This window comes from Rhipicephalus sanguineus, chromosome 6 (assembly GCF_013339695.2).
Source record: "Rhipicephalus sanguineus isolate Rsan-2018 chromosome 6, BIME_Rsan_1.4, whole genome shotgun sequence".
NCBI lineage: Eukaryota > Metazoa > Arthropoda > Arachnida > Ixodida > Ixodidae > Rhipicephalus > Rhipicephalus sanguineus.
Window position 1 is genome coordinate 132,871,722 of NC_051181.1, and position 13,408 is coordinate 132,885,129.

At 42.1% G+C, this 13,408-nt stretch overlaps 1 protein-coding gene across 1 annotated transcript; it reads right to left on the reverse strand.

Annotated features, from left to right (window-relative positions):
- Positions 1-293: 293 nt before the first annotated feature.
- On the reverse strand, positions 294-12,438 carry LOC119396445 (gastric triacylglycerol lipase). The gene is made up of 9 exons (XM_037663660.1): positions 12,394-12,438; positions 11,286-11,493; positions 9,405-9,516; positions 8,662-8,812; positions 6,890-6,982; positions 5,727-5,885; positions 3,618-3,689; positions 1,776-1,844; positions 294-549 (listed from the first exon to the last, which is right to left on the reverse strand). The coding sequence occupies exons 2-9, from the start codon at positions 11,443-11,445 to the stop codon at positions 310-312; spliced, it is 1,056 nt and encodes a 351-aa protein (XP_037519588.1). The 5' UTR covers positions 11,446-11,493; positions 12,394-12,438; the 3' UTR covers positions 294-309.
- Between the last annotated feature and the right edge of the window lie 970 nt (positions 12,439-13,408).

Below are 13,408 nucleotides of genomic sequence, written 5' to 3' on the forward strand. Positions count from 1 at the left end.
TTACGTGCAGGTTAATAGGGGAAGTTATAAGAAAGGAATAATTTAGTCCAACCAATACAGTATAATAACTTTGGTTCTTTACAGACCGTTTCCTGTACCTACGTTAAGTGTAGATGCCCCATAAAAAGAAGTCTCGGAGAACTTTGGTTCCTCTGATCTATTCTTGCACACAGACCTACAGTCGTTTCGCAAACCTTATACAAAAAGCTGTCCGCCAGGAGCAATATAATATGCCAAGAGATTGTTTACAGATTTAGTAAAGAGAAATAAAAGAACATGGAAAGACAGTGGAAATGCAGGGACGTTTATTTACGGGTATAGTTTGATCATTTTCACAATTGTTTTGTAAAGGTGTTGCCATGCCGTGATACTCCAGCCGAAATCCAGGTGCGTGAAGCCGGGCACTGGTACTTTATAAACAAGTACGACATTGGGCAGGCTTTGAATCAGACGTTCTATGTCACGTGGAGTTGTGAGACGGTCTCCGTCGCCCCAGTAGATGGCCACTGGAGCCGTGACTTTTCTGATATCGTACAACGGTGGACGTTTCTGCAATGAAGGGCGTGCTTACATGAGAGAACGATTGGTAATGATCGCGTCGGCATTTTATTTTCTCTACAGCGGACTACTAGACCTCGTATTGTAGGCGCAGTGGTAGCAAGCTTCCTTTAGGCAGGTTTCTTTGTATTTCGAATACTGTAGCGATGTGCATAAGATATTGCTAGACTCTCTTCCATATAGGATGGGTCCACGGCATCCAAAACACCTCGGTCACAACAATATTTTTTTTGTTATGTATCCGTTGCGTTTGCTAATAGTATACATACCTCGACAATATATGACAGCATGTGTGTTATTACTGAGTGTTCTGGCACAATACAATAAATATTATGTGGGGATATCGCATTGATAGTGTAGTGTTTTTTTTTCTTTGCTTCATAAACAAATCATGACAAAATACTACTGTACTGTCACAAGGCGTTGGTTGAGATCTCCTGAACGTTTGCAGACTATGATTTCTGAATAATTTCTTCCGAACCAACCAAAAGAAAGGTGTTTATTGCCTGTTCCAGACCCAGGCTGACTTTTTTTATCACTTCATTTTCGGTCGATAAGTTATATAGGAGGAGGCAGGAACAATCTCGTGACACCAACTACTTTTGCATTTTAAGACAGCAATACCTCACAGTACATAGGTTTGACTTATAGAATTAGGTGAAAAGCGAATTGTTATCTACCGACAACTATCAGTGGTTTTCATGCCCACGTGCATAACACTCCGCTGTTGTAGTTTCTTGAGCAACGCTTAACGACTTGACAGAACGACGGGTGCTCATTGAAAGGGATTGAAGTGTATGAGTACTATATAGTGCGGCGTCAAAATAAAGGTAGTGGTGTCGGCGACTTCTACCGTATAGCCACGTTCATTTTTATCTGTTTGAGCAGTTGAACGCAAGATAAAAAGAATGACAACGATTGGATATAAGAAAAATGGTTTCCTTACCACGTTCAACCGTGATTTCGCTCTATTTCTACCTTGTCTTAATTCTGGATTCATCTCAATTGAGTTCGTCCTGAGAATGTTTATTGTGGCCATTCGTTAACTTACGAAGCACCTTGTTAGGTTGCTCGGACTTACTGTGATCTTCAACACAAACCAAATTACCGCGGTAGTTCTACAACGAAATCTCATTCCCATAAAGAACAGCAGAACCGAGCCAAGCCATGATAGTGACATTTTCGAATGCGAAACAGTGTCGAAAAAATGTACGTACCTGTCCGTATATGCGTTTGTTCTTAAGTGGCCCCCAGTCAAACTTTCGAAATTCATTCGCCATTGTCACCTGAGAATTAGAAGGAGAAAGCAATATAATACCTGGGGTTTAACATCCCAAAACCACGATATGATGATGAGAAACGCCGTAGTGGAGGGCTCAGGAAATTTCGACCACCTGGGGTTCTTTAACGTGCACCTAAATCTAAGTACACGTGCCTCAAACATTTTCGCCTCCAGGGGCGTAGCCAGAGGGAAGGGGTTGGGGGGGTTGAAACAGCCCCCCCCCCCCCCCGAAAGTTTTCGATTTTGCATCTGTATATATACACGCACACATAGAAACGCATGCACGAACTTAAAAAAGGGATGGTTGAACCCCCTCCCCCCTCCCCCCCCCCCCTCCCCCGAAAAAAATTTCTGGCTACGCTTCTGTTCGCCTCCATCGAAAATGGGAGAAAACAACGTAAGCTAGGTAAGAGGTGTGGTCCACAGTTAGTTTAGCTATATCTAGCTTGCTTTATTCACCTTACGTAGAAAACCAACAATCACAAACGCGAGATTTAGGATCACTAGAAAGATTGGCACACTATATTGTACGAGAGAACGATAGTCAGACGAGCATTCTAAAATGTAGCGCACGGCACCACCAAATAAAAGCTCTAATTTACCGGATAGTTTCAAGAGACCATTAATCTTCGGCAGTCGCCTGGAAAGGTATATAAGAGCGCGGGCATACCTGTTTACTACACGTGGTTCTTGTAAACGCATCATTTTACTGGAACTGAGCTAGCAACAGCAAAATGGCTCTTCACGAATAACGGCAGTAATTGCTCTGTGCACCAATGCTCGCATATGTTCGAGCCGACAATAGAAGTGGTTTTCGCATATTGGAAACAATACAGTAAGATGGAGAATGGATGCTCAGTTGTCTCAGCGAACGATATGCTGGTAGTGTATGTAGTCATCCCGTATATGCATAGCATTGAAGCATGAAATCGCAGCATTATCATAAACATTGTCAGCCTATTTTATGCCCACTGCAGAAAGAAGACCTCTCCAATTTTATCTCGATTTATGCTGTTCTGCGGGAGCTTATTCCATTTCGCATTTTGTGCCTGCAAATTTCTTAATTTCATGATTCTTCCATCATCGGGTGCGTTTCCCAAACTTAGGTGTCCGTTCTGTTGATTTAACTGATTATCGGTTATCTGTCCGTGACGTAATGACCTGTCAGGTCTTTTACCTTTTAATATAATCTAGCATATCGGCTTCCTCTGTTCGTTCTCTGGTCCACTCTGCTGTCTTGCTATGTCCGAATACGGCTCCTATCATTTTGCGTTCCATAACACACTGCGTGGCTCAATGGTACTTTTAACCCGCAGACTGGTCATGTTTGGTTGGCAAGGGCTGTTTTTAGCCGCACGAGCAACGAGTGACGCTCTTGTTTATTTTCGAAGCACTTCCGGTCGAGAACATACTTCCGGTTTTCCAAATAATCAAAAAATGTGTTTTAAAAAGTTAAACTGGTGCGGAATCGGTGGTTCTGGTTCACGAGTTATGTAGGATACATATGGTATCGGAATATAAGTCTATTTAAGATAAGGACAATAAATTGTCATATTAATTAATAACAATTAATTTGATGAGATCGATGTTCGTGTGAGCAGATGGGCTCATAGCGGTACCTGGCGGAGGGTTGAATTCAGATTTTTACACACTGTCGCCCTTCTGCTTGAGACAAAATCCTCAACACTGCAGTATTTACGTGCTCAGTTGGTATCATGCAAAAGTGCAGAAAAAAGACAATTCAATTTTGCTGTGTCTCGAGAGGCACACAGCCTACCTGAGCCAAGTGAAGGACGTTGCGCACTGACGTTCCTGCAGGGTCGTTCGCCAAGTATACAGGTAGCCTCGTCTGTGGAAAATTTAGGAATACTTAATAAGAGTTGCAGTTGCGCAACCTATTTTACGCTTTCGAAAATTCTGCTGCGTCCCATCTTTCACACATTACGCGCGCACAAAGATGCTTTATGTTTCGTGCTCAGGCTAGATAACGCCTGCAAGTTTTCCAACTGCCACTCTGTTTAATGCTAGGTGTTGGCGCTAACTGCTAGTCTAGGGTTAAAGAAACAAATCAAGAAATAAATGCCTACGGATATACGTGATATGCATACGTTGTACGTGTTTATTTCTGTATCATATAGAACTTTGTACTGGTATATAGCAGCAGCATTTAACTAACTAACTAACTAACTAACTAACTAACTAACTAACTAACTAACTAACTAACTAACTAACTAACTAACTAACTAACTAACTAACTAACTAACTAACTAACTAACTAACTAACTAACTAACTAACTAACTAACTAACTAACTAACTAACTAACTAACTAACATATTCGTTTGGCGTGTTCTTTCTTATCTTTGCAAGTAGGATGATGCGCAATGCTTATGTGACAGCTTTTTTCGCTTTGTGGTTAGGGCTGTTGAGTACGGAAAGCTTTTGCTGGAGGAATATTTTTGCGAAGGGAAACAATTGGCATTACTTGCTATAGCATGTTCTCTTACAATCTTTGCAAATGGTTATTTAACTTGTTCACTACAGACAAACGCGGCCGTATCAGAAGGACTGTGAAAATCGTTATTCTGCCAGTAAATAACATTCGTTTACTCGCGCATGTCACACTTATGGAATATTTCGGTGTTTGCGCTGACCATCGCGAGTGAATCCAGACACACACGTTCGATGAGCCGTAGGACAGCAACGATTACTTGAAAGTCCTCCACAAGTAGTTTTTATCGCAAAGATTTGATTGTATAAACACTTGTGACTTTCCTTTTTTGTTAAAATCGGCGATGACGCCTTTTCCTAAAGGGCCCCGAAACAACCTCTGAAAATACGAAGAACGAGCACGTTATTCTTTCCTGGCGTTTCCCGTCTTTTCGGCACAATTCTTTACGCCGGCAGTCTGTTCACGTGACGTCATGAAAGAATAAACTCACGACTGGTCCATATACGAAAGATGCTGATTGTGAATTGTCTCCTACCCTGCTTTGCCGTGCAGTTGCAAGCCCGTTCTGCCGTGTCTGGCACGACTATATAGCGCGCTATGAACTGATTTCACTTCGTTTTGTGCGTTTTCGACTGCGCAAGCGGAGATAACGCGTAGCCGAAAAGCGCGAAATCCTGCTGGACTCTGCGCTTTGTGTTGACATTGTCCACGTGTTGTATGAAGAAAGAACTCGCGATGAGGCAGTAGCCCCTCTAGGAAGGGTAGTGAAAGCGAGAAAGAAACCACTTTCTAGTCATTGATCCCGGAATGGTTCAGGGGCCGTTTAAAGTGGATTTGTAATGAAAAAAAATTTTTGAACCTCTATTTCTCGATATTTTTTACAATAAGCGTTTATTTCTCCTTTGTCCTCTTTCTTTTGCTGGCTAAGAAGTAACTGCCAAATAGTCTTAACGGAAAATAAATTAGTACAGTAATAAATTGACACATATTCGGTAAGCTGCTTAAGTACAACAACCACGGGCCAATATTTACGCTTTGATTTTTTTTTCTGTCATTTCTTCAGGCATGCGGTTCACATCCACAACGTATACAAATACGTAGAATTCACCGGATACTGCCTGGAAAGCTTTTATGTAAATGTTCGATATCAATCCGTGACATTTATCAACCACGATCAACACACGGACTATAACTATAGTAAAATGCTTGACTAAACAAGAAACACGTAAACGCGATGGCGGCCGACAGCGTCACAACTTCTATTCTCAGTATTTTAAATCTTTCACTCTGCTACAGCTCATAGAATGTCTATTACAACATTGTTCACTTCAGGTCTCCGCCTCCTATTTCCTGCCGGTATTGAATCCTGTTTTTGTCTTATATCTTCTCCGCTTAAATGTGATGTTGATTGTTCGTCGGTGATTCGAACATTATACCGTGTTCATGTCGATGGGATATCCTCCGTTCATAAGGATGAAGCTCGCATTGCACAGGCCATCTGGTCGAACACTTCTGCAGGACAATAATTTCACTTTGTTTAGAAGTTGCTCGTTTCTTCCCGTCACTGTTCCTCTGAAGAACAAGTCTGCAATTTTCTGTAAGGGAAAGGACACACAATTTCTCGCACTGCCTATAACAAATCATTAGAAAACCACGTGGAGACAACTTAGTGTTAGAATATGAATGACGCGATGCTTGCTCCGGATTATCGTAGTTTACACGATAATCATGGCTTACATGATAACAGGCTCGTTGAGTGTAGTTTTTTATTTTTCTGCGTCGCCACAACGAAGGCGATATATGAGGTGTTTGTATATCGTAAAGGTGTTTGTATACGTAAATGCTACACGCTTTTACATGCGCTATTCACGACGGCATCATTGTGAGAACCAATGTTTGCGTTCATCGAATGAGGTGCCTATGCTTATTTCAATATACTATACCGCGAATGAAGCAACGAACTTTGCTATTTGTAGTTATCTATAGTCGGTTACAGCCTAAGAATAAACTCAAGCTCCGCCCCCAGAACTACGACGCACCTGTCATTCATCTGTGCGAGAATCGTGCTAGGTAGTTTACGTTCTAACCATTAGTACTTTTTCACTACTAATGTAAACACTACGCATATTATGAATTAAAATCCGTCGTTCCTTGTTAAAATGTTACGTTTAGGTTAGCAGTGAAGCCAGAATCTTCGCTAAACTATGCCAGGAAGTTCAAGTTTTCGACCGAGAACTGGCGATACCAACATGTGGCTATATTGGAAAGTCACCGTCACCAATTACGCGAGAGGTGTTTGACGTCATGTAAATAGTTAACCCCTATTGGATGGGCCACTTATGCATATTCTCTCTGGGTGGGCAGCGACGGCTGTGGGTGGGGCTTACATTTATTATTTGGTTGTAACCAACTGTAATGCGTTCCTCGTGCACGTAATGTCTGCCTTTCCGAGTGAATGCGGTTCAGGGACCAACATTGTGCTGTCACTCGGTATTTGCGAAGAACATTGAAGGCGTCAAAATGAGGTTAAGGGGTGAATTCTTTAAATAAATAGCCCTGATACTGCCAATAATAATATGTCGCACAAGAGCTTACTTACCAGAACAGGATTCGACATGTTAATCAAGCATCTGACTGGCGCGGTCATGTGACCCATGAAAACTGCTGGTGCCAAAGCGTGGAGAAGTTTGACCTTTCAGGTTGGGTGCAGGAAAAAAAAAAAAAAAAAAGAAATCTCATATGAGAAGCAAGCTCGTAGGCAAAAGACTGCTGATTTTACGCTTTATTTTTATTGAATGAATTGGGCCATTTTAATGGCTTTGCAGCCCGTCCCCTCATATTGTTCTTCATTTTTAAGAAAGTACTCTATTGTTATCTGACAAATCTGAGCCGCAGCATTAATCGTTCGTACAGGTTGAAAACGTGCCGATACACTACGATATATGCAACTTCAAACATCAGTTTCGTAGAGGTTCTTGAAGTTTCTTGACCGATACATTTATGAATGAGTCGACACGAAGCCAAGCGTGATATCATTATAGGCAGTCTAATAGAGTTCACCGTTGGGTATATTTGTCCATTATAGATCATTGAATAGTTCGCGTTGAAAGAGCTGTGCTTACGCTGCACCGGCAAATTACACCGATCCTCCCCCCCCCCCCCCCCAGTTTCTTACGCCACAATTTTACTACCCTAGCCTGTTAATTGTCCTTCGTTATAGTTAAAAAAATCACTGCCTACCAGCTATGTGGCCGGGCAATTACACTTTTTGATTTCATTTGAGCTAGAACTATATTTGAGTTGGAACTCAGTTCGAATGGGTTCAGGCGGTGTGCAACCTCCAAAGCACGTTTTGTACTTTCAGTATTGCTCTGTAGCGGCCTTGTTTAATAGAAAGTAGCTGTTGTGTATTTTTCGGGAGACTGTTTATCTATAATTCGTCGTAGAAATAACCAGCAACATAGATAAACCACTCAACTAGAAAATGGGCCCAAATGTTAGCCTGTAACCTCGCAAGTTGCTTTAGTCTAGCGAGTGACTTCACAGCAGCGCGCGAAAATAGTTCTGCTGGATGCCATTTCATGATATAACACCAAGAAATTGTGCGACTTATAAAAAAATTGTCCCACTTCCATTCAGTGCGAAATCTTCACAAACAGCGGAGCTGCGATTCTCCTGTGCTTCTCTCGTGATTACCGCTTCATCCGTGACCGAGACAGTTACGCCATCTATGCTTGTATCTGGGAACCAGAGCGTGACAAGCGCAGACACTCGTCTGTCGTCCGGCCCAGCCCTAGAAGAGCTCCGCCGCTAAAAGCAGACGGAAGTCCCGCGCACGTCTTGATAGGCCAGAGCACCACTAGTATGAAACAACTGGCCAATAAATAATTAAGCTATAATAGGATAAGGAATGTGTCGACAGAACAGAGAAAGTTCTCGCAAACATGGTCTGCCTATCCATGAAGGGCATAATCTAAGAAAATTGCGCTTCAAAACCTCTTGTCATTGGCCGGCCTACAGCTTATGAGGGTATTAGGTTTACATACTATATGCTACGTTTGGTGTCTGCTGTTAACAGTCTGTCAGACGTACTGGTTGCCTTGGGAAAATGAGATTCAGATGCAGCTAGCTACATGGTGCTCGAGATAAGTTGGTGAAGCTAATTATGCTTGTACGCCTGAATTGCCAGTCATGTGTGCAATGGTGAGCTGTTCTTGCAATTATAAGAACGGGAGCTCGTTGGAAAGAGAAAGAACGCTGCCTTATCGTAAGGAGATCTCACGAACTGTGGATAACATTAATGGCGCACTTGTGGTCATGGGTAGGTGTAAAAGTGCACAATAAAACTTTATAGAATAGAACAAGCATTACCTTTTTGTTGTATTCGGGCCTATCGGCAAGCAAACCGAACATTATTCCACCTCCCTGAGACCATCCAACGAAATGCAGGGCTGCTTCCCCAGTATAGTACAGTATCCCGTCTATTTGCGCTGGTAGGTCATACTGAATCATTTCGTCGAGGCTGAAGGAGAGTTGAGAACAAGGTAAAGTATTGGCACAATTAAGTAATGAGGAGCAACAACTAACGAGAAATTTCGTGCAGGACATGACATAACAGTAGCGAAAACAAGGATCGCGATGGAAAGCGTCGGAAGTATAGCGAAAATTCTCTGCACTCTCTTTAGGTAAATTTTATTCCAAAGAATACCTGCGCCACAGACGCATTAAGATGATGCACCCGTGAAGAGGAAATGCTGGCAGATTATTATGGTTAGGCCGGCTATAGTATATTCTGCTAAAGCTTCAACGTTGTGAATGTGGTTACTCACAGTACTTTCGCCGTGCTACACATGCGTGTCATGACTCCTAATATGAGTGTGGCATGGCCAGCATGGTGGTGATGAGGATTGTTCTGAAAAGGCCCCACTCGAGGCATCTCTATCGAAGCGACTCTGGCTGAAATACTTGTCTTAACGATCAAACAAAAAAGCGATCAGACTTTCTACCTCTTGGTATGAATGTTGTATCCGTACTTATCTTATCTTGTAGTTCGATGACATCAGGGTATTGTGAAATTAAGGATGAGAACACGACATGTTCGCATACTTACTTACCAGAAGTTCCAAAATTCTCTGTTTTTCTTTTTTAGGAAGACATGGCGCGAATACTTGGTGCCTCTCACATTGCCAATCCATACGTCAAAGCCATTGTCAGCTAGGATGAAACCTGGATGCAATGCAGAAAGAGGTAAGTTACATTTAATGACAATATGTTTTGCAACATTATGTGTTTGAGCGTGTGCGTACATGCGCGCGTGGCATTGAAAACGTAGACTTGTAAATAAACCAGCATATGAACAAATACATTACTTAAGTAAAATTCTCTGTCCTTAAAAACCACGCTATTATTTTTCACTTCAGCAGGATATAATATATTGCTCTGTCCATACAAGCTTATGAGATATCCGTCTCTTTGGAGCGTAATGAAAAAACGAAAAAAATTTTGAAATCTATTGGCACTCGACGGACCTTTACTCCGCAGTATATATGGTGTTCATAAAGATGACTCTGTGAGAACACCAATGTACATTGGCGCACTTTTAGGGACTCAACAGGTGGATATTTCGCAAGACTAAGTCTCAAGACCCACAATTTCTTGTAAACATACTTGTCTTGAGCATTTGCCATCTTTAATTCCACATTTCAAACATACGTTTTAGAGAAATCGTGCCAGCATCGCAGCTTCATTTCACTAATTGTTGGTGAACAAGACAGACCTCAACCATTTAATATTTCACCAACATTGAAGAAAAGAACTCGTTTACATAAAGCAAATCTCATGAAAGCAAATCTCCTTGTAGCAAAACTTACTTCAGGTTCAGGTTCAGGTCTTCCCAGAGCCGAGTTTTCAAACTGAAGTAGGTCTAGAAACGTTGGCTGCAAACGAGCAGGTTTTAAACTACCTTGGCTGCAACAGCCTTGTGAATTGTTCATGTTGATCACTGGGCACGAAATTGTTTAGAAAAAGTTTATTCCGTCGTAGGACGCTACGAACACTTGGATACAGTGTCTATACAACAAGGACAGTAACATACACAAATGACTAAGCCCAATATACATGAAACATTCTTGCAGAAATGTCCAAGTCCACAGGATGTCCTGAACACATGCTACTAAGGGCTAACATACACACACTTATCAGGATATACTTACACACTGTACATGACATGATGTCACGCCAGGATTTGTATTTTGGCGTGTGGCTTTTCGTGATTTTAGGTAAATTATTGCGATTAATTCTTGGTTATTTCTGTAGATTATCTATTTTAAACCTTGCTAGTTTATTTTGCTCTGGTTTTCAGCATTGGTAGCCTTGCCTTAGGCCTGCATTGACCACTACGTGGCCGTGCGACAAGAGACACTGGATGGGCGACAGGCCGGGCCCCTAAAAGGCTACGCACTTAAAACGGTTTAAGTGCCTAGTTTGAGCCTGACGAATGTAAGGTTATTGGTCCTAATAAGTATTCCGAAGAAGGCACTGTAGTGTGCGGCCAATACACTCAGAACTATTTTCATTAACGCATCTTTCGACTATAACAGTCGTCATAAATGTCCGCATGCACTGCAGTGAAATTTCAAAACATATGCCGATGATTAGAAAGTCTTACGTTGTCTTTAAACCTTTTACGGATGGCTTCAGGAGCCGTAGACTGCACTATCAGAATTGATAACGACAACTTGCGATGCTTTCCGCTGGGAAGCTTCGTTTTGTGTGAGTGTTCTCGCCGGGGAACAATATTAAATAGAAATGCATCTCAACAACCGTGTCGCTACTAACGCTTTACACCGGCAGTTAGGGAGGCTACAGCAGCCCGGAGTACTTACTTGCAACTATGCTTGCCCTCTTGTTAAATGCTACGTCATAATATGTTGCTACAACAGCTAATGTTGCGGAAGGTAACGACGTAATGAAATCGTGCGCCCAAGTATGCTCACCGAGACTCTGGTGCGGCATGTTCACCACATAGTCCGCACTGCAGCCTTCCAATCCGCTCATCAAAAATACGACTGGCTTTCGTTTTCCAATTCCACCAGAAATTCCTCCTCGTCCAGCCGGTATTCTTTGCACAGTGATGACGTACCAGTCTTTCGTCATGATGTCGTACTCTTCGACAGGGTATCCTTTGCTGGCTATTAACTGTGCCTGTAATGGCAGTATGGACGTACGCCCTTAGGTAATTTTCTAATAATTTCACAATTAAATAGGTACAGTGCATTTAGTATTAGCATAATAAAATGATTACACAACGTAATAAAGGAAGGCCGCCATGCAGAACTGTTACAGTAAATAGAACGAATGCACCGCAGATTTCAAGAGTAGAGAAGACTGAGCCGCTTAAAGAAGCTAATTGATTCATCAGGACATTTCCTTGAATCCAAGGTTGCTTAAAAATGTCATCACTGCTTTAATTTAGGTGCGACTCGAGGTCATCCCCGTGATAACGAAATGATACAGGTTAGTGTGATAAGAAAGTAATTGCAAGGGTTACAGTTGACGGACACCAGGGCGAACAGCAAAAGTTTAGTGGTTGGTCATGAACTACTCAAGCCGAAGCAGACATATTTAAGGTTGAATTCATGCTGTCTATGTGTTTCTTCGTATCTCAGTATGGTCGTGATTTTGGCGCGAAATTGACTATTGAATTCAGACATGCACCAACTAGCCAAACAGCGAGTACTACTATAGTATATTTAAGCTTTCTCAGATAAGAGATGCAAGCATTTTAAACTTTTAGAAAGGAACGTGCACCTACTTACTGTTCTCTTAAAGGCATCTTCATCAACTGTACTCGCTGCGAGCCGAATTGTGGCTAGACACAGGAAAATTAGGCTCTCAATGTGTCCTTTTCTCATACCTCAAGTAATAAAGTTTGTGAAAAGTATGCTTGCGTTATGACTGCGAAATTGATAAAGAATGGCTAATAAGACAACATAAGAATAGTGAACACACGCGAAATGATTTACTTAGAGCTAGTATTCCCTGAACATAAGACTATTAATCATAGCAGCAAGTGAAACCGGAATAAAAGTACCAAATTCTCACCTTTACGTAGTCATAGAACTCTTGTAAACCCAGCTGCTTTGGCGGAACACACCTGACACTGTCGCCACGGCCATACACGCTTGCTTAAACGCGAAAGCATTGTTCAAGTTAGCGACATGCGCGCTGGTCTCCATTGTACTCTAATACGGCACTGATTCTTTCGAATTATTCAGCTGTTGCGCACCGCGATTATGTTCAACACCTGTTTCTTATGGCCGGAGCGTGTCACGTGTTCATTTTTAACCTTGTGATCGAGAAAACTACCCATATTAACAAAAGCTGGCGTGTTATTTAGAAGCGTGTTTTGAAGATGCTCATTACTTTTTGTGCGCGACATTGAGAGCGTTATCACTGTTTTGTTCTGAGACTCCACCCGAATGTTACCCTTGATTGCCTTGTTCGCTCTTACGCATAGGCTTTATAGTGCTGTACAGCGATCTCATAACGTTGAAACAACCATCCGTTGTGAGATAATCTGCCTGTTCTATTGTCCTTACTGACTCGTAAACGAAGATACCTTCCTACCTGTGGGATTCACATTCGTGAGATGGCCCATTCACCACGAAACTATGTCATAAAGTTCTGTAAGGAATAACGTCGAGATGAACCTTGCATTTATAACGGCATGGGCGTCACTAGCGAATGTGTCTAAGTGATTTTATAGTACTGCCAGGCGTGTTTATTGCATTATTTTTATGTGTTCGGGTTTCAACCGCAAAGACTGTTAGCAACGCTCGGCGCAGACCGCGCCGCAATGTTTTAGATGCTTCGCGATTGTTTGAGATTATTCTGTTAACAGGACATGAATAGTCAAGTTTATTCGAGAGCTTACGTGAGCACAAGCGATAAGGCTCGAATGTTCAATGCCGCATGTATGTGAATGCCGACGCACCATACCGCAGATCAGATTACTCGACAGCCGACGACTGTTCTCGCCGCTATCAGTGTACAGCGTGAATCGCTTGTACATTGGCTTTTCATTTTCCGGGCACAAAGCACAGCGACTGCTGCCTTC

Excerpts from the sequence above, each read along its gene's own strand:
- LOC119396445 (XM_037663660.1), bottom strand. The coding sequence starts at position 11,445 with ATGACGAAAGACTGGTACGTCATCACTGTGCAAAGAATACCGGCTGGA. Across the intron at positions 3,690-5,726 it reads ATCCCATCGACATGAACACG|ACGAGGCTACCTGTATACTT; the intron begins GTATAATGTTCG and ends AATTTTCCACAG. Across the intron at positions 1,845-3,617 it reads ACGTCCTTCACTTGGCTCAG|GTGACAATGGCGAATGAATT; the intron begins GTAGGCTGTGTG and ends TCTAATTCTCAG.